Source organism: Python bivittatus, unplaced genomic scaffold, assembly GCF_059951505.1.
Source record: "Python bivittatus isolate LINGU-HERP-01145 unplaced genomic scaffold, Pbiv_v1 ctg000200_np1212, whole genome shotgun sequence".
Classification (NCBI taxonomy): Eukaryota; Metazoa; Chordata; class Lepidosauria; order Squamata; family Pythonidae; genus Python; species Python bivittatus.
The window spans coordinates 8,482,318-8,502,573 of NW_028277040.1; the positions used below are offsets into that span (position 1 = coordinate 8,482,318).

Below are 20,256 nucleotides of genomic sequence, written 5' to 3' on the forward strand. Positions count from 1 at the left end.
CCTTCTCCCCCCCCCCCAGAAGATACACACACACATGCACACACACAAAGATGAAAGAAAGGATCAATGGGGAGCTGATTAAAAGAGTCAGCTCCACTGAGTCAGGCATGACAATATCACATCAGGTCATGGAAGAGCCTTTTGACTATGTTCTTGGTAGCTGCTTTCTGACCAGTCATTTGCTCCCTGACCTTGGCCTTAGCTTTGAATCCAGCTGTAGCTGCCCCTCTAGAGATAACTGTTTCATATTAGGGACATTTCTCACTGGTACAATATCCAGACTTGCGTACAGGTAACAGGTAACTGTACTCACTACTGACTAACTCTTCCAAGTGATACAGGTGTTCCTTTTACTCAGTCTGTTTATGGCCTACAGTGCGCCAAACCATGTGTTTTGTTCCATGCCAGCTGTGTGTGTTTTGTCAAGCCAGACATTGTGGTTTTTAAACCATGATTTACATTTTAGCCAGTTGGGTAATTATAGCCAAATATAGTTTATTCAGCAAATCATAGTTTAGCCCAAAATATGCAGCTGGGTGTGTGTGTGTGTGTGTTTTCTAGCAGATTAGAGTATTGTATCTGACCTGCCCAGTCACACACTGGCAGCAACTATAACCTCACCCTTGTATGCTTTTGTGTCCCCTTTCCCTACTAAGGGTTTGGAACCAAAGTCACCACGAATCCCCTGAAATTCACAGGGTTGCAAGTATTAGGACTGGCTCCTAGCCCAATACTATCTTACAAGTCTGCACATTCCCCCCTTCCCTTACTATCCTTAAGACATCCCTACGCTATACAATTAACTGTCAATTTATACTTGATAAATTGTTCTAGAAGACCTGGACTTAAGGAGGAGATCATGCTCAGCACGTTCAGCTGAGAGCCTTGTCCTTCCAAAACTAATGGGATTTCCTTGTGAGCCTCCTGGTCTGAAGATGACACACCACCTTGCCAACTGTTTTTAACTAAACTGTGCTATTGATTCCTGGGCCCACCCAGGCAGATATGAAATCCTCATTTTCTTCAGGGGCAGGACTGGGCACTGGCAGGAGTGGAGTCGGGTGAGGAAAGCTTTGTTCCAATGATTTAGCAATAAGGAACAAAATCTTAGAAGCTGTTGTGGCTGCCTGTCATTATTCTTGGACTGATTTTGCAGAGTCGGTGGGTAGGCTGCTAGCCTCCAGCATTGTGACAATGTTAACTTTTGCTGTGGTCAATGAGATTTGCTGGCTCCTGAATGGCTTGGATGTTGTGGTGTGCCTGAAGAAAGACAATATTGGGCTTGCTAGACCCATGTACAGGAGATCTTCCTTCTTGGCTCTGGAAACCCTTGAGATAAATAATGTTTCTTTTCATGTAGAGACTCTTTGGTTGGAAAGTGGTATGTAAAAAAAAAAAAAAAAAAGGAAAAAACAAAAACAAAAACCTGACCCTTGTATTATGAGTTGTTTCTGAGATCATCCCTTCTGCTGATCTAAGCACCTGGGCATCAATAGTCCAACCAAAGAGAAGTGCCAAAGATGGGATGGGGGTGGGGGGGAGGACTTTCTGACAGAGTTCTGACATGAAACAAACTTATTAGTGAGAATATCCTTAGAATTAAAATAATATTTCAAGGGGCAGAACTAACGAAATTCTTATGGAAGCTATATAACTGTAGCATTAAAATAAATTATGTTTGGGATTTATCTATTTCATTACTAACACTAATACAGTAGTAATATCAAGAAGCCTCCTGATTCAAATCAATGCATAACACATTTTGACTCAAAACTTCATCACTACACAAACCTCAATTAAATACCGGTTTATCTTAGTTCTGAACTAATATTCTTTTTTGTTTTTTTCACTACCCGACTATGGTGAAAGAACACCCCTTTTAAATGTTGAAAACATAAGATTATTAAAGCATGCAAACGGATTTTATATTTAGCAGAATGAAAAAATAAGCAAAGCATACATAATTTGAAACAAATGCTTTATTAGAGAAATTTATAAATATATTGGATATACATTTATTTCACTTAATCTAGATATGTTTAGAATCACAATTTCCTCAGAAGTTACTATTTTTTTTTTTTAAAGGACAACTCCACAAAATTGAACAGTGGTGTTAAAAGGTATAGTTGAGTTTGAGGATCTTAAATTATAATATGATGAATTCATAAATTATGATGGGTTAAATCTTTTCATAATCCAAATGTTTATTTTCAGTAGCTGTGCAGAAAGTTTCACAAAACTTTAAATTCACTACAAGAAAATCAATTCAACAGGAAATAAATGGTGAAAGAATGTAAATCACACTTAAAACAACAGCATTGCAACCAACTGTATATCAGTATTTAACTGAATGCATTATTCAAAGTAACCCTGGGAGTGGCTAAATAATTTAGAACAGTTTTCCTGAAATCTTTTATCAAATATTAATACTTTATAAAATATGAATAAGTGAACAATCCGGTTGTATTCTTCAAGACTGAACTTAGAAATTCTGTAATCAGTTATTCACCCAGAACTGTGGTGCTAAATGTGATCAATGACCAAATGCAAATCAAGATCTTCACTTCTCAAATATCATAAAATAGCTCATTAATGAGGTTGGATGAAATCCCTCTAGCCACCCACATAATCAGCAGTAACAATAGTGACAAACCAGCCAGGAACAGGGAAAGACCTGCCAGAAACAGCATTTTTCCACCAGAAATCTCAACTTCTGAAACTAGCAGCACTTCCCATTTTGGCCAATCCGATTAATAGGTAAGAGGGAAATTACTGTTCTACTGCTAGAATCAAAGGAACAAAAGTTTTCTAGAAAATGCCTTTGGCAAATCACCCCTTCTCCCTTTTAGTTTAGGGCTTTTCCCCATGTAATTGTGCTTCCACATCTTTCCCAGTCTCCTTTTCTGAAATACGCACAATGTATTTCTGTTAATTTGACAGTGATTTTTTTCAATACTACAACTATAATTTTTTCAAATGAGCCTTGTAAACATTCATCATGGGCAGGAGTTCGAGTACGTCGTGTAAGTACTGTATAGCCTTTCATTTTTCCCTGGTAGAACCTTTTTGAAATGTCGAAGTAAGAAAACGATCTCCATAGATTTTCAGGAAAAGACTGACATGTCCTACACGTACCATTTATGCAGGGGCAGGGGGAAAGTGTTAATTCTCTGCTGAAGAACCACGGCTTTTCCTGAGATGGGTGAAGCACTTGCCCTACTCCGATTTAAAATGGAAATGACTTGGAATTAATCTCTTACCCTGGTCAGGGGTTCTCCGTAGTTCCGGGGCTGCCAACCAGCAGAGCTTCCCAGAGGGGGCTTATGCCCAGATGGGAAGAGAGAGATCGGCAAAGAGGCGAACTATTGCAGCCTAGCCTATTTCCATCCTCGGGAAATGGAAGAAACCACGACCGCCGCGCCTCTCCCCTCCAGACTCCCATTCTCGGCGGAGTCCAAAGTCACCAGTTCGCTTTCTGCCTTCTTCCGAAGCTTGGAAACGTCCACCTCAGCGGCTTGCAAAACTGTTTATTTAGGATGGGGTGAGGGGATGGGGAAGAAGAGAGCCCAGAGCTCTTCTTTTGCTTTTCATCCGAATAAAGTCCCCAGCAAGATTATATGGTGCTCTTTCTGGATTGTCTTCGGCCGCGATTGTAAGGCTACTCGGCTTCGGCAGCCTCGGCGCACACAAAACACTTCGCTTTAATTTTGCAGCAGCTACTGGGGTTCGCCGCTTCTGCTCACTCGTGCATGGCGGTTACAGAAAGGCTTTCCCTTCAGAACGTCAGAAATATGTACCTGACGGGGGAAACCAAGCTCTAGCATTTCTCTCACCCTCTGATGGTGGAAGATCTGGGGTTCGCCAGAGGGAGGTTAAATATGCCATCTTGGGCGCCCCAGAGGACGTAGATATGCGTGGGATAAGGCAACCTAACTTTGCATAGAGCTAAATGCTCTCCTGCACCCACTTATTGGCGAGTAAGCCTTGTAGAAGTAAGAGGAAAACCGTGGCACGCTTTTAAAGTTCTCTTTCCCTCCCTTCCCGGTCTTTTCTTCACGTTTTTCCTGAACTTCGAATTCAGAATGCAGAAGTTTGGGAAGTCTAAAAAAAAAAACCCATCCTGGAAGAAGTTAACGCAAACCACTTTTGTACTGTTGCCAGGAAAGCTTCGTGGACGCGGCCACGAGCTCCTCAGAAGTCAAGTTTGACTTCAGGCAGGCTTTACAGTACTTTTTTCGTCCTTCTTTAGCGAGAGTATATCTGAATTGCCTCCATCTCCTCAACGGTCCTGATCCAGACGACTTTCCCTCGTCCTGTTACCCTTCTAAACAGGGGGCGGAAGAATCCGTCTCCTCCCAAATCTTTAAATGTGTTCTACCGTCGCCGCGATTAAAAAGCCGCACAAACCCCGAAACCCATTCAGGCGGAGGGGATTTTTTTTTTTTGACCCTCTAGCGCCACCGTAAAATAAAGCACTCTTAAGGGGGCCAACAGTTTCGCCGAGCGGTAGGAATGCTGGTCCTTCTCCCGCTCGGGCTGGCGGGCGCGCGCGCGGCTTCCCCAACGGCAATGCCGAGGAAGGCGAGAGGAGGAGGAGGAGTTCGCCGAGTCGCCTCCGCCAGGCGGGAGAGAAAAGGAAAGGGATTCCTGCTGCACCACCTTAAACGCAGAGCTGCCGCCGACGCTGAGAAGAGGCTTCGGGGTCTCCGTCGCCGAGGGCGGCGAAGGAGAGAGGCGGACCGGGCTCGGTTATCCCCCCCTCCTTACCCAGGATTCCGGGGGGAGAAGGCGCGCTCTCGTGCCGGGAGTTCGGGCCTCGCGCTTAGCGTCCGTTAACTCCTCCGAAGGGGCAGCGCCTTTGCGGGGCGCAGCGGCATCGTCACCTGGGCTCCCTCTCGGGCGCGGATCCCACCGCTTGGCCTCCACTCCACTCCACTCCACTCCGCCTCCCGGCAGCTCCTGAACGCCGTAAAGGAGCGGCAGCGCCGAGGGCGGCTGGACTACCTGAGGCCACTCACCCTTCTGCCCGCGGCGCGGCCGACCCTCAGACCCGGCGGCTCTCGCAGCGCGCGCGCAGGACGAAGCGGCTTTGCTCCCACGCGGACTGTTCCCCGCCCAGAGAGGAGAGGGAGGCCACCCGGCGCCCCTTCGCCTCGGGAAGGAAGAGAAAAAAATAAAATGCGGTCAAGGAGGGCTGGCTCCCCCCGCCCGCCCTTCCCGCGGGACTCGCGCACCGGCCCCCTTCCTGTGCTGCGGGGGAGGGCCATGTGCGCTTGTTTTGAGGCTTCGTCGAGGCCAGGCCACTCTGAGGAAGAGACTGCCGGGAAGGAAGCGCCTCGGAGGGATACGGGGCTGGCGCCGCTCCAGCCCTCCCGCCCTCGTGTCCCGAGTGCCCTCCCGCGTGGCTGCTCGGCTTCACTTTTACAGCTGCAGTCTGGTTCGCTCGCCGCCTCCCCTCCGCCCCCAATTTCACAAGCTCCCCTCCCGCTAATCCTGCCCCTTTCCTTCGCAATGCCGCCTCCTCACTTCTCCTCCCAGCTCCTCCGCCTGCTCCTTTTTGGTTTGCCTGGGTGCTTGCGTGAACCGCGTGTTTCAATTTATTATATATTTATTGGGCTTTAATTCCCTGACAGGCGGCTTCCTCTTTTTTTCCTCCCCCGCCCCCGGTCTTTCTCGCCTGCGTGCAAACGGCGGTGCTGGCCCCGGCAGCGGCAGCGGCAGCGGCAATTTGTAAAATCCTTCCCGGCCGCTTTGGGAAGGGCTCTATCCAGCCCGAGTGATCCCGTAAGATAAACGCAGATACTATTTTGGGAAACTAGGAAGAGAGGAGGAGGAAGTGGGGGGGAAAAAGTAGGAGGGAAAGAGAAGGGAGGAAGCGGAGCTGTTGTTATTTTGGATTCCAAGAGTCGGGAGGAGGTAGGGAGGGAGAGAGGGAGGAGGGGAAAAAGGCATCACCACCATCACCACCACCCCCAAAATTCCCAAAGCAAAGAAGGACAACCCCAGAAAGGACTCACTTTGCCTGATGACTCAACGCAACTAATAATCATTTGTCTCCTCTCTGGCGAATCCCTCGTGTTTCTGCCGCTGCCGCTTATGCTGGCTGGAAGAGGGAGAGATTGAAAGTGACACATCGGGCGCTGCTCGCGGCTTAGCGGAGGTCAGAGCACCGGCTTCTGCTGCTGCTGCTGCCGCCGCCGCTTGCCCGATAGAGTGTCCCCATTCGGAAGCAGCCTCTCCACCCCTTTGCTTCCCCCTCCCCCTCTTGTTTCTTTCCCCCCTTTTTGCCGAAGGGGTGAGAAACCGTCTCCCCCTCCCCTGTCTTTCTCCCCCGCCTCCTTCCCTCCCGATCCCAGAAGTCTCACCTCTCCTTTCCAGTTGCCACCTCGGGTGCCCTTTTGGGAAGAGCTCTTTCCTCAAAGCATCCAGCCGTTTCAGGCGCAAGACGACCAGGCATCCTGACCCGGGAACGAAAAAAAAAAAAGGAAAAAAAAGGGAAAAATAATACCCCCCCTCCCCACAACTTAAGGCGTCAGTGGGGTGGGGTAGTGGGGAGAAACGAAAAAGGCAAAGAAGAAAATAAAGTAGCAAGAGGAGCCAAGAAAACTTTCCACCCTGGATTCTCTACTTTTGATCCATGGACAGAGCCCAAGTCAGCCAAGTTACGGACAGAGTATAAGCAGTAAGTACTGAAAAGCTTAGCGAACTAGCCGCGGTAGTCCCGAAAGATGGTTGAAGACGCCTGCTCAAAACAAAACAACTGACTTAATAGAAATGTAATAACTGTGACCGAGTTGCTTCAGGTTGAAGTTTTAATGTGATATGTTACACTCCATTTTATTTGTTTCTGTGTAACTCTGTAAATCGCTCTTATGCTGTCTCCCCCACCCTACGTTGTGTAGTCAAGCTTGAAAACTCAATCTGCTTGAGATAGCATTTCAGCACAAAATTCCACATCGGCTCTAGGATTGCAGGCAAACGGGGGGAAATACTCGAGGAGGAAAAAATGTTTTTCCCTTCTGAGCAAACCTGTAATTTTTCTTTGCACAACAAAAAGCAAATCAACAGAAGAATCAAAGGTTAGCTTAACATCTCTATTACTTAGCAAGCGTTTACAAACGGGAAGGATAGCAAATATATGTTGCTTTTTAAAGGCTTGTTTAAGAGTTTGAAAGTGGGGCTACATTCTTAAGTACTCTTTACTGGCATTGTAGGTTTGCTGCTTATTTCTTCAGTTTATCCAGAACAGGACCAACCTTGAAATGCATATTTAGCTATGTAACTAGAGGTCTGTATTACTTCATGCATTATTTGAAATGCATTAGGTCTTTTAAAGCTTAGGCTCTCTTCTTAACACATTTGTTTGTCGAGTCCATAGCTTTTATAAATTGCATTGCATTCTTTATCTCCAAGAGAGAAACTGGAGCAGGTAAATAACTCTGAAAATAGCAAGGTTTATAAAGCCAAAGTTAAATGAAAACTTCTGTGAAAGATTCTGTGTAGGTACTTGTTAGCTGATGGTACCCCAAGCAGCATAGGGAGTATTAAGAAATCAGGTACAAAACCAGAGTGTTCTGGTTAGCTCTTCTGTGCCATGCAGCTGCTGTTATTTCTGCTTGAAGCACCCTCGTTAAATGTAGATGTAACTAATTGACACATTGGATCTGGATGCTTCTGAAATGGTATTTCTTGTTTGTTTCTTTCTCCCTCTTTCTCTTTTTAGGTCCTTGCTCATTTTATTGTGACCTGCCTGTGGGAACGTTGTCTCCAACTCAGAGTAATATGGATCGGAGAAGCGAGAGTCCCTGCTTAAGGGATAGCCCAGAGAGAGGGAGCGGCAGCCCTGATGTCAAAGGTCCTCCCCCGGTGAAGGTGGCCAGGCTTGAACAGAATGGCAGCCCTATGGGAGCCAGAGGGAGGCTCAATGGTTCTGTCACCAAATCAGTGGGAGGTAACAAACCTAGCAGAACTAATGTATGCATAACAGTCTGGCGGCTGAGTTATAATAGCACAAGGTCTCAGGGTTCAGGTTGGTGTAGCTTGAGCGTCTTGGTGTAAGATTACGGAAAGAAAGTCAATGGCAGACAGTTAATGCCCCACTTTAACTGATGTCTCTCATCAGTAACCAATAGGCTCATTATGGTTAAATAAAGTGGCTTATGTAGAAAGTGGCATATTTTGGGCACTTTGCCATTCTATATCTGGAGTTAACTCCTTTATGTTGCAGGAGAGAGTGCCTCCTTTTTCCTGGAATGCTTAAAGTTATTAAATACTCATCTTACTCTTAACAGAAGACATAAAAAGGCTTTGGAATTTCTTTTATTTAAGGATAGTTGTCATTATCTTCTAAATAGTTATATAGCTATATCTGGACCAATGTCAAAGAATTTAGCCCGTATGTAGTTTTATATATATCTATGCCGAAGTGGTTTGCACTAAGTAAGCTGCATTAAAAGGGGCACTTAATTTAGTCTCAAGAATTCTGTATTTTTGTTAAATGCTTTCTATACATTTAACCATCTTCATTGTATTTTATTCTCTCTTAGAAGGTTTTTAAACCATTCTTTAAAAATAAGGAAAAAGGAGGTCATTTCAAAATCCATCGTAGGACAATATCTTAGGCCCACTTAAGATTCCAAAATAGTGTGCAAATTTTACTAATCAAGAGTATGAGGATAAATAATGTAAGCCTTTACCTCGTGAATTATTTGTCACAAAAATCTCAGAAGAAATTGGTGTATTGTTTCTTTATCTGGTACTAGTTTAATTCAACTGAGATTTGTGAGATCTAGCTTAGGAGTTCAGCTGACCTTCTAAACCTTCAATTAGAAGTAATAGTTTGGTATCACTCAGTAAAATATAATGCCAAATAAACGTATAAGCCAACTCATTTCTTTACTTTCCGAGGCAAAACTATGTTTATTTTGCTTTTGTGGAGAATTATATATCTATTTTAACAATGATATAGCATTTCGATATTATAATTACAGATAGCTCATGTATTCTATATAGTTTTACATTTTTAAATGGTGCCATTTCAATAACTCTCAAAATCCCTAACATGCAGTTACTTTAAAGATTTTATTTGTGTCATAGTTCCTGGATCTTCAATCACTTTATGTTTGGAGATTAATGTTATAACAGGATCTGATATTTTTGCAAAGTTTCTAAAGTAGAAGGAGATAATAATGGCAAACGCGTAGTTCTCTTAAATATAAAGCATATTGTAATGCATATTGGCAGCATTTTTACTCTGTAGCAGTTCATTAAAAAGCTCATGTCTTTACAAATATTGGGATCTCTGAAGGATAAGAAAAATGCAGCGTGGCATCACTGCACCCTTTTTAACAGTTCAACCATTTTGTGCGCATTCTTATCTTTCCCTTTTCAGTGGAGATTAGTAATTACTAAAGATTATCGAAAAGTTGTATCTTGAGGTTTCCTTTCTCTGTCTCGCATTCTGTCTCCCCGTCCTCCATTTTAGTTATTTATATATTCTTCGATAACTTAAATTTTCTTTGTACTGGATTAAAAAAAAATGGTCAATAGCTTGAGAGCCTTTGATGAATGCATCTTTTTTTCTTAGCATTCTTATCACTGTAATCTTAGAGATAAGGAAAAATATATAATTAAATAAGTTCAAAACTTCTGAAAGCAGTAACAGATAGTTATTGATTTGTTGCTTGCTACACCTTTTGTAACTGTTTCAAAATGAGCCATGGAGGAGTTTGTGACAGGTTAAGAACATTTATTTTTGGGAAGTGTTTGTAAGTTTGCACCATTGTTTTCTGGTGATCTGCTAAAATACATTGTGGAATGAGAGGTTTTTGAATTTTTTTCGATTTTGGAGGGGTTTGCAAATGTTGCTTTACTACTACAGTGCTTTGCTACAAAAAAAATTCTCAGATTGTAATGATATCAGTGTGACAAGAGACAGGATTTTATTCACAAAAAAGTTGTCAAGTCTTACATTTCTCAGTGTCATCTTCTAAGATTATCTTTTCATGCAATACTAATTGGTTTAAATTAACAAACTATATTATGGTATTAACTTTCTGTTTCATGCAGGTTTTTGTAACTGTAGCACCTGCTTACCAATTGAATGGAAGACACTAAGAATAATTTCTAAAAATGTAGTTCTTAATTCTGTTATACTGAATACTAAGGCAATTAAATATTAAAATAGTTAAATCAAACCTTCTTAGGAATTGGGTGCCTAGTTAAAATTGATATAAATTAATTTTAGCTGCTGTAAAACTTTCTATCTTATAAAATGTTTATTGCTATTGTTCTCCAAAAGTTTATTTTGAAAAAAAATCAAGAAATTTGTTCATAGATTTAAGCATAAATTATAGAAGAAACTTACCTTGCTTCAAATAGTGCATTTATATAAAATAAACATACCCTTTTAATTACAATACACAGATTTGAATTTTATAGATTTGAAGACAGTTAATTATAACAGAAAGGGAAACTGATACTTGGTTTGTAGAAAGGAGTAAACTAGAGGTCTAGTTACACTGAAGAAATATTTGTTATATAAAATAAAAAGATCTCCTGAGGTTGTCCAAGTATAATAAATTTTTAAATATAACACATAATTTAGGAAAGTTACTTGTTCTTAAAAAAGTACTGTAGTTTTGTTTTTTTTAAATATCAGCAGACTGTAATTATCTTATTTTTGTTGGGGAAAACAAAAAAGTCCATTGATATTTCCACACTCTCCTCTCTATTCTTCTGATTATTATTTGTGCAGACATAAGATATTACCAATTATAACAGTTACGTTAAGTTGCATATTGTCTCTGATATGTACCTCTAAATAAAACTTGTGGGATATACTTTTTAAAATTTTTATTTTGAGATGTATGAGAAAAGTTACAGAAAACTTTTGTTGGTAATGGCGTATTATGTGTTCTTGACTTAACACTTCTTGTTCTTTACAATATTAATTTCAGCAGAATTAGTCAAATTAAGCTGCAGCTTCTCTTCCTCCCTCCCTCTTCTTCTGGTATTCCTAGATGCTCTGTTTTAACCATCTATGTAATAAAACAGAAATGCTGTGATATGTTCATGATTGGCAGAATTTATAGTGAGTCTGTGGGAGAAAAAAGCAAATATCTCTTTAAAACACATCTGATGCCTGGGAGAGAGGTTAAAGCAAGCAAGAGCTCTATGGTGTTGACAGCTTTATATCCCTGCTGGGTAACATTCACTTACTAGAATTGGCGTCCCCTCTCAGTTAGTAATTTGCTCCATAAGGATTTTGGAAAAAAAAAAGGGGGGGTGATTAATGGCCAGGAAACTCAGATTTCTAAAAATCCTGAATAAAATTATCTGTTCATGACTCATCAGTTTTTTATGGACATTTATCTTTATTTGTGTTTAAGAGGCTTAATAAGACTGTAATCCTCATCTCACTAAATGTAGAAATGAGGTCTGCAAAAATCACTAAGATGTTTTAAAACTAAGTCTCCTATTTTGTTCTTTATGAAACCAGCTTAAGTATATAAAATAGATAGTATAAAATGCCAATATCAGATCTAAGAAACCGATTATGTTGTCATATTTGATCTATCCAGTTCATTTCTTCAGTGGTATTATAAGGCTGAAAAGCACATAGTATCAGGTCTTGTAAAATATACAGTCTAAAACATAGGCCGATTCAGAAAGTATAGGTTTTGCTTAATCAGATACCTAGTGGGTGGGGGTTTGAATAAAAAGTAATAACACTTCTGTAGTTTTTCATTAATATATTTCAAAGTTTAGTATATTATATAGTTCACATGTTCAAACAAATATGCTATTTTTAACACATATAATAAAATTATTGAAGGTCAGATCCATTTACATTGATACTTATTGAAATCAGTCCACTGAAATCAATGAGTTTATCATGACTAACTTAAATCACATTCTTTTTTAGTGGTTCTACTCAAAGGATGTCTAGGCTGGAACCTAGCCTGTTTCTATTCAGTGTAGGTATATTTCTCAAACTGGCTTAATAGGAAAATATAAAGCTCTGTTTTCAATTTTTAATAAAATGGCTAATGGTCCAATCTTATATATGATTGAAAAACTTATCACATTGTTTTCAGTTAAGTTTACTCTGAAGTAAATGTACATTAGGTTGCAGCCTTAAATTTCAGATCTGGACCTCAAACTTATACAGTTTACTTAATATTGAGTCCAATGTTGCACAGTCCCAAGTAGGATTCCAGTTTTTGCTTTAAGGTCTAGCATGCCATTGTTAAAATGTTTATGTTACAAAGATTAATGCTACATCTAATAGAACTGGGCATAGGAGGGTTTGTTATGACCTTTTATTACTGTTACAAGGGTCATGAGGGGAAAATCACAGCTAACATTTTACTAAAACATTAAGATGGAATCCATAGTAGTGAGTGTGATCTAATGTATTAATGGAGGAGTGTTGATGACAATTGTTAACATACTTTTCTCGCAAATAGTTCCCTTTGCAGCTGAGTGGAGAGTAATACTGTGGTGCTGAATCTTTCAATTTTTCTCCTGTGGTAGTGATATATTGTGTTATATCTGTAACAATTAAGTACTTTATAGCTTGATGGTAAAGTAAGCTAGTTTTAGCCATTGTGACAGATTTTTATTACTACTTGATTTTGGAGTATATGTGGTTTATATAATCCTGAATTGGATAGTGCTTTTTAAACATATTATCAGTTTAAAATATTGTAAAACTTGTTTATTTTTACAGCGCTAGAAGACAAAATTAAAATCTTCAAAAAAATTGGGAAATAATAAGTTGTTAAGTGAGTTAGAAACTGAATATTTTTAAAAAATCAGCATTTATAACTTAATTGAACATTGAGATGTGCTTTTGGAGTCAACTATCTTGTCATATTCTGTATTCTCATAAGAATATAGCTCTTTTGTGGTTTTCAGAATTTGGTCATTTGGTTTCAAAATTATGCAGTTCGATATCCAGAATGAGCATACTGTATAATTCAATAAAGAACCTAGAGTTGGTATTTTGCATAATTTTGGAACACATCTTCTGAAATATTTTACATAAATTCTTAACTTTGATGGATTTCAGATATGAAAATGAGCTGTAATGCGATTTGTGCATTTGCTTAAAAGACACAAAGATTAGCTTGTTAAAGAAGAGAATGTGTGATGCCATTAGGTAAACCAATAACAAAGTCAGTATAGTGGAAAAAAAGAAGGAACCCAGCCTTGACTCTAAGAGTAGATGTGGGAATGCATTCTGGTAGTTTTAAAAGGAATGTAAGTACTTGCTTAGAAACAATGACTTCAATGGGAAAAAAGTATACTTAGGAGATTATAGTTATAGAGTATTTAAACTTCTCTTGTGATATTTGCGCCTCTCTCTCTCTCTCCCTCTCTCTCCCTCCCTCCCTCCCCCCCTCATAATTTCATTGGAAAATGACCATATTTAATAGGGTCTTTTAAACTGTGTGAAGAAGGGAAAATATGTTCTAGGTGTATGTACTTGGAAGTAAGTTCCATTGAAATAATTAGATTTGCCTTGAGATTAACATACTAATTGGTTTCTGTTCAGCCCCTCTTCTTGCACTTAAGTACTTGGTAGGATGTTGTACTGATTTGTTTCCTAGTGAAGTACATGCAGTTAGGAGTTTAATGTAAGGAGAAGTACTTGTTACAGATGAAAACTTTGTCCTTCAATCTTGCAGAAAGACATACATTTAAGGCAATTGTTTTTTTAAAAAAAATGACTTTGAGAGTTTATTTGCTGAAAACCTTTATACAGATGTATATAATACATGCATTTCTCTATATCATATAAAGTATGTCTAATGTAATATTTAACTTGGATAAATATGGATATATTAGCTTCTTAGTATCAGCACAAGACATATGTTTCAGTTGTGTGAATTACTTGTGCTGAAATTGAAATAATGTAAGCTGAAAGTTAAGAGGAGGGGAAAAAAACCCTTAGAAATTGTATTATTTTGTCAATCTTCTTGTTTATATGGAGAAGTTCAGAGATAGGGAAGTGTCATTATAATGACAAAATAAATCCTGAGTTAATAATGAATTAATTTATTATTTCCAAAACAAGCTAAAGATAGAAAATGGGATCATTTGAAAACAAATGAAAAAGAATAAAGAAAGAACTTTTCCTGATTGCAGTTTAATAAATAAGCAAGGGTATGAAACCATTAAATAATGCATCATCATAATTAGTAATGCATTTTTTAGAACATGTGCTACAGTTCGGAATAACTGTACATGAAAACTTGGAAAATTTTACTGTTATATGCGAATAGGTAGTTCATTCAATGTAGTTCAACTTCATGTAATTACATGTTAAATAATATTAGCCGACTGAAAATTGATGGAGTTATTTGCTGGGAGAAAGGCTGGTAACTGTTTAGTAGTACTTCTATATATTAAACATTGTCTTCTGCTTTTAAAACTAAGTGTGTTGTCTGAAGGTGCTTTACTAGATTTCTGGTATGATTCTTGTATGTATGTTTGAGTGGAAGAAGAATTGAAAGCAATATCTATCTAGGGAATATTGACTTTGAACCATAGTGTCTGTTTTAAAATGTAACTCTTTTTTTTCCTTCTGAGATAATGATGAATCAATCTTATGTTAATTGGTTCCTACTGTATAAACTCCACAGAAACAGATGCACTTTCATACGAAGACATTCTGTAAGTGAAACTCTGTTTTAAGAGCTAAAGCCACAACTGACAAACATTTGAGAAGCTGATGATTTCAGAGAAATATATTTAATTATCTTTGCCATGCTGAATTTTCCCACCATATTTAAGTTAAGCATTCATCACAGAGTGTTAAATATTTATCTTGTGTATGTAAAAGAATGAACTTCAGTTGTTTGGAACTACTTAAAAAACATAAAAATAGGTCAGTGGTGTGCATGATTTCTAGAAGAATTATACTTTTTCCCCCCAGAAAGATTGCTACTAATGAATTTTTTTGCGAGGGGAGATGTTTCTTCACTTTCACTGTATTAATAATACATGTTATATAAAATTGGGGAGAAATAATACATCATTTGAAAGTAAATTTAATTAAATTTGAAAGAAAGTGCTGTTTTTACAAGTTTCCTATTCTGCTGCATTTTCTGTATTAAATGCATAAATATAGAAGTATATGCCCATTTTTGATATGTTACATTTTCTAATACTTAAAATAAAATGAATAAAATACACACATGCAAACATCTGGGAAACTTGATTTCTGCAAATCTAAATAATTTAGATAAGTGATGTGTAGTTATTACCTAATATGTATACATTTCCTGCAATAACTGAAAATGTAATGCTAGCATTTTTGTAACTCTGTTTATTTTTGAGTATTTGAAATTCTTATCATATGAAAAGTCTAGCTTAAGCTGCTATCAGTTTTTATATATATGACTGACATTTTTGCTCATAACTTGAGTTCCAAGATGAATGCTGAAAAACATAAAGTGGGTATGTATTTAGTATAATTTAAAGCAAATTAGGTAGGCTTAAATTTATGGGATTTAAATATTACAAACTATTTAATACCTTGGATTTCAACAAAATTTATATCTGCTTTTCTATGTGATTATTGTGAAAATGTCACAATCCTGAGTTTCCCTATAAATCGGTTAAATAAAAGGTATTCCTCCTTTTGTACTTTAGAAATTATTTTCTAAATATATTCTATTCTGTAGTCTTTTTTTTTAAAGCTTGTTTCATAACTGCTCATTAACAAATGGAAGAATAGTAGAAATTTAACAAAGACTGCCTCGCAATCATGTAAAGACTTCAGTGAAAATCTATATCCCATGAAAACAAAGATCTGAACATGTAAATGTTATTTCATAAGTGATGTATTATGAAATGACTACATGCTTTTGGTAATTAGCCTGTGAATCAGGAGGCCACTATATGTTATCTTTGTATATGTATTTTTTAAACAACATATTCCTGATAAAAATGTGATGCAGATAGTTTTGATCAGTCCAGTCACCTCACAGGACACATTGGAGGTGAACATACCATGAAACAAATGCATGTAGCCATTTTGAATGCTGTAGAGTTCACTGAAAAAAAATGCAGTAAACACAGACATTTCGGTACTGCTGGGTGATCAGGAAGGATTGTTTGTATGTCTCAGTAAAAATGGAATTAACCCATGGTTTTTAGCTGTAAAGGATGAAAACCTGCTGTATTGTTAGAAATTAACAGTTTTGAATGGAAGTTTATTTGCTAACAACCAAGGCCATGTTTAGTGTGTAAGACTTTTGTTCATGCCATGGGAATTTGCCTAGTTCTTGTTCCTCTTCCATTGCCATTTGCCTTCAAATTTACTGCAGACAATTCCCCAACTCTATGGAGTAGAGTGTGCAAAGGGAAGAGAGAAATCGATCTACTAGTAGTTTCCAATCATTTGATGAACAGACAGAACTATTGTTCCATTTCTTGCTTCTTTATATGCTTTGTGGGTAACAGTTTGTGCTTTCATTAGAATGTGATCTAATACATCCATACTGGTTCTTAGTGGTAATAAGACTATAATCTCCATCTGGTAATTTCTATATCTGAGCACAGGATGACTTAATTTAAAGGGTAAACAGAAAAGAACTTTAAAACAACAGCAAAGCTTATATCTTAATATTGCCAGTATGCCTGCAAACAGCGCTCGGCAAGCTTGCTAGCTCACCTGAGTTTTTAAAAATAAAATAATGATCAGCTACAGCCAAGTATTTTGAAAATGAACTCATCTGCCCTGAAAAAGACCCAAACTAAACAGAGACAATAGGCTCTATCCTGTTGGAGGGGATGGCAGATAGCTTTCTGCTAAGTCACTATTTTGAAACTGACTATGTCCTCAGTGGCACCATTTATGAATGGGCAACTCCTGTAGCCATTTTGTGAGAGCACCCACAACATATTTTCAAAAATAGGTCAGCTGCTTAAAATGCTTGCGGATCCATGTCTTAATTTATAATTCATTCTTTGGCATTCATTGTGTATGGCAGGTAGAATGTCAGCCATTTTGTCATATTTAAAACAGTATAACATTTTCTGGCATCTTCCCCAGCTTTTTTGTTTGCTACTTATAGTTATTCCATTTGGAATTACTATTTTGTATTTTTGCTGTCCTATTCATATATTCATCCATATGAAAATATATCCATGTGCAGTCTAAACTGCTTGCGTGGGCAACAAATAATATTGTGTGAAATGGTTCTCTTAACATCCATATCTGTGCACACTGATAATGGAATGATTTGTGCAATTCTGTGTTAGCTACTATGAAAAGAAGCTTGATTCCACATAAATGGCATGTGGTCTTTATTTTAACTACATAGATAAAAAAACAGAAGACTTTATACATTGTGCAATACTGATTCATTGATAAATATGAAAAATAATGACTTATTTTCAGTCATTTCATTATTAACTATTTTTCATTATATGTAGCAAAACTGGGCTTGAGATTTATACTGAATTTAAAGGATATCTAGCTTAGGTAGCAGTCCTATGCAAATTTAGCTCTGAATAAATCTTCTGGAATGTACTGATACTTTCTTCAGGATACAGTAGATATTTGAGAGTTTTATTATTAGTTGATTAATATGACACAACAAAATAACATCCTAGCTATAGGCCTAGTATTTACTGACATAAATGTAGACTTTGGTCGTAAAGTACACACACTACCTAATATTTGACGATAGCTCCTAGGTTGGAATCTAGTCAGTATAAATGTATTTTTGGATTAGACTTTTGTATTTAGATCTTCTTTTCTTGAAGAGAAATAATTGCTGGTGGAATCTGATCAATAATGTAGCATGCCCTTTGAATAACCTGTCTAATATTTTCATTTTATGTCACAACCTAATATGCATATTTCTTAGATTTGATATTTTATATGTTATATGCTAAAGGAGTAAAATTTTCATTTATGGCTTATGCATTACTGTGCAGTAAAAGGTGCCTTTTATCATGTATTTTCTCAACTTACAAATAACTTTTTTGCTGTAATCCTTGCATATGAGCTGAGTACCATGATAGATATCTCCTTAAGTATTGTAGTAAAAGAAAATGACTTGTATTGTGAGGCTGTGGATAGTTTATGTTGTTTTGGACCAATTTCCCAAGCAGTGATAGAAAACAGATTACAATAACAATTATACAGTCAGAAGATGCAATATCCATTTCTGCTTTAATTGAGTGAAAGAATAATAAAAACATCACTAAGAAAAATGAGATGGACCTGTCACATTACCAATTTTTAGACTTTGAGAAAATGCAGAGAAACTGAAGTAGGTTTACTTTACCTCATCTTGTTAACTAAAATTTTATTTATAGTAGAAAATATGTTACTTGCATTCACAGATGTGGACAAGGTTTTAGGAATTGCTGTTTTTCAGATGTTAAAGTAGAGTGAAATATTCAGGTTTATGCTGAACCGAGACACTTCTTATTGTCTGTATAGTTTTTTTTCTTTGTTCTTTGCAATTGGAACCATTTTATGGCCTGTCACTTTATAAAAATGAACACAATGCTACATTGTATTCCTAAAATGTATTTCTGGTTTGTTTGATTCTCAACTTTCCTTTCATGACTGGAATATTCATATTAATGGAATGGACTTCCATACCTCAACTTTCTCTCTGTAGATTCCTAAATCCCTGGAAAAGTTGGCTGTGCTATGTGAGGAACTCTTGGGAATAATCTGAAATTTTGTAGATCTGTAGAGGGAAGTTAGGAAATATGCCCTCAACTACATGAACAGAGGAGTAACAAGACTCTAAGCTAACACACAAAATAGATATTTTCCAGCTATTTGGATTAATTTATACAACCATGTTGTATGATTTACCTCCCCCTGCTGAACAGTTTATGTCTGAAAACAATTATTTGAGTAGACCCTCAACAGTTTCCAAAATATTGTAGTATGCCATTGCTACTACTCTGTTTAAGAATGAGAGCTCAATCTGTCTGGAAGAGATTTCAGTTGAAAGTCCCAGAATGGTAGTAAAAATAGATAATGTGTGCATTAATAGAAATAATAATTAAGGTTACAATAATGTCCCTTCCAAATTTGGAGCATACAATACTGCACACTTATTTAAGAATGAACTTATGTATTATGTGCATTTTCTGAAAAGCCTTTTCTATTTTTTTATAAAGTGATGGGTAAAAACCCATTGCAAAACAAGTATATAGTGGCTTTTCCTCTAATGGAAGACTAAGCAAATGAGGTCAGTGAATAAAAATAGCACTTCTCAAAATTGTAATGAACATGAAATATAGGGAGATTTAAATGAATACCTACACTTACAAAAAGTGGCATACCCGTATATGAGCAAAGGCCTATCAACTCAGTTTTCTACAGTGGTCAAACACACATCAAATGGCAGTCCACAGAAATACCGAGTGGTTATTTAATATAGGTGTGTTGTCTGTCATACTTGAGATAATTTATAAACATCACAAGAAGTAATCTTACTTTCATGGAAGAAATATGTATATGGGTAGAGTGTGGCATGTTAGTTAAATCCAATGTTATATGGAATATCAATGGATTGGGTTACTCTATGCAACTAGCCTGGTAATAGTATGGAACTGTTTGTGTACTATATTGATGGTTCAGGTCCTAAGGCAAAAAGAAAAAATGCATGGTGATCAAAGTTGCAGTTAATTTGAAGTCTTTAGAACTGTTTTAAGATTTTTAAAATGAAAATTAAGCAACATGTTTGCAAATACTAAGGGAGACTGAGTACCTTGAGTACCTTTCTCATGCTAAGACATTTTAATAATTTTTTTTTAAAAAGGCAGAGAATTTCATGCTTTCTAGACAAGTACACAGAACTCTGATTGTTTGAGCTGGTATATTTTGAAAAGAATAAATCCTTTTTCATATACCATTATTGTATATTGATTATTCCTATGCATTCTTAGGCATAATCAAAATTCAATGAAATTGTATACCAAATTCTGAAGTTGATTGTGCTTGATGGCTGCTAAAGAACTGAAAGAAGTTTATCTTCTTTTTTTAATATAAATTTTATTAAAAGTTTTAAAAAGATAAAAACTAACAAAAACTAATACAAGGTGAAGGAAGAAAATAAAGGAAAAAAGAAAAAGAAATGGACAAGGGTACAAAAAGAAAAGATAAAAAGAAATAGAAAGAAGCTTCCAATTTCCTCTGCAGCAAATACAAGTATAATTACAAAATTATCTCTTATTCTATGGTTACAAAGAAAAAGCTCTCTCTTT

At 37.4% G+C, this 20,256-nt stretch overlaps 1 protein-coding gene across 2 annotated transcripts in view; it reads left to right on the forward strand.

Annotated features, from left to right (window-relative positions):
* Window positions 1-2,665: 2,665 nt before the first annotated feature.
* Window positions 2,666-20,256, forward strand: part of SATB2 (SATB homeobox 2) — a 136,905-nt gene continuing 119,314 nt past the window's right edge. For both annotated transcript variants that reach the window (XM_088135673.1, XM_088135672.1), the window contains exons 1-2: window positions 2,666-6,682; window positions 7,724-7,951. In XM_088135673.1, the coding sequence (XP_087991799.1) occupies window positions 7,783-7,951 (169 nt within the window). In that variant the 5' untranslated portion in view covers window positions 2,666-6,682; window positions 7,724-7,782. The remainder of the gene's footprint in view (window positions 6,683-7,723; window positions 7,952-20,256) is intronic.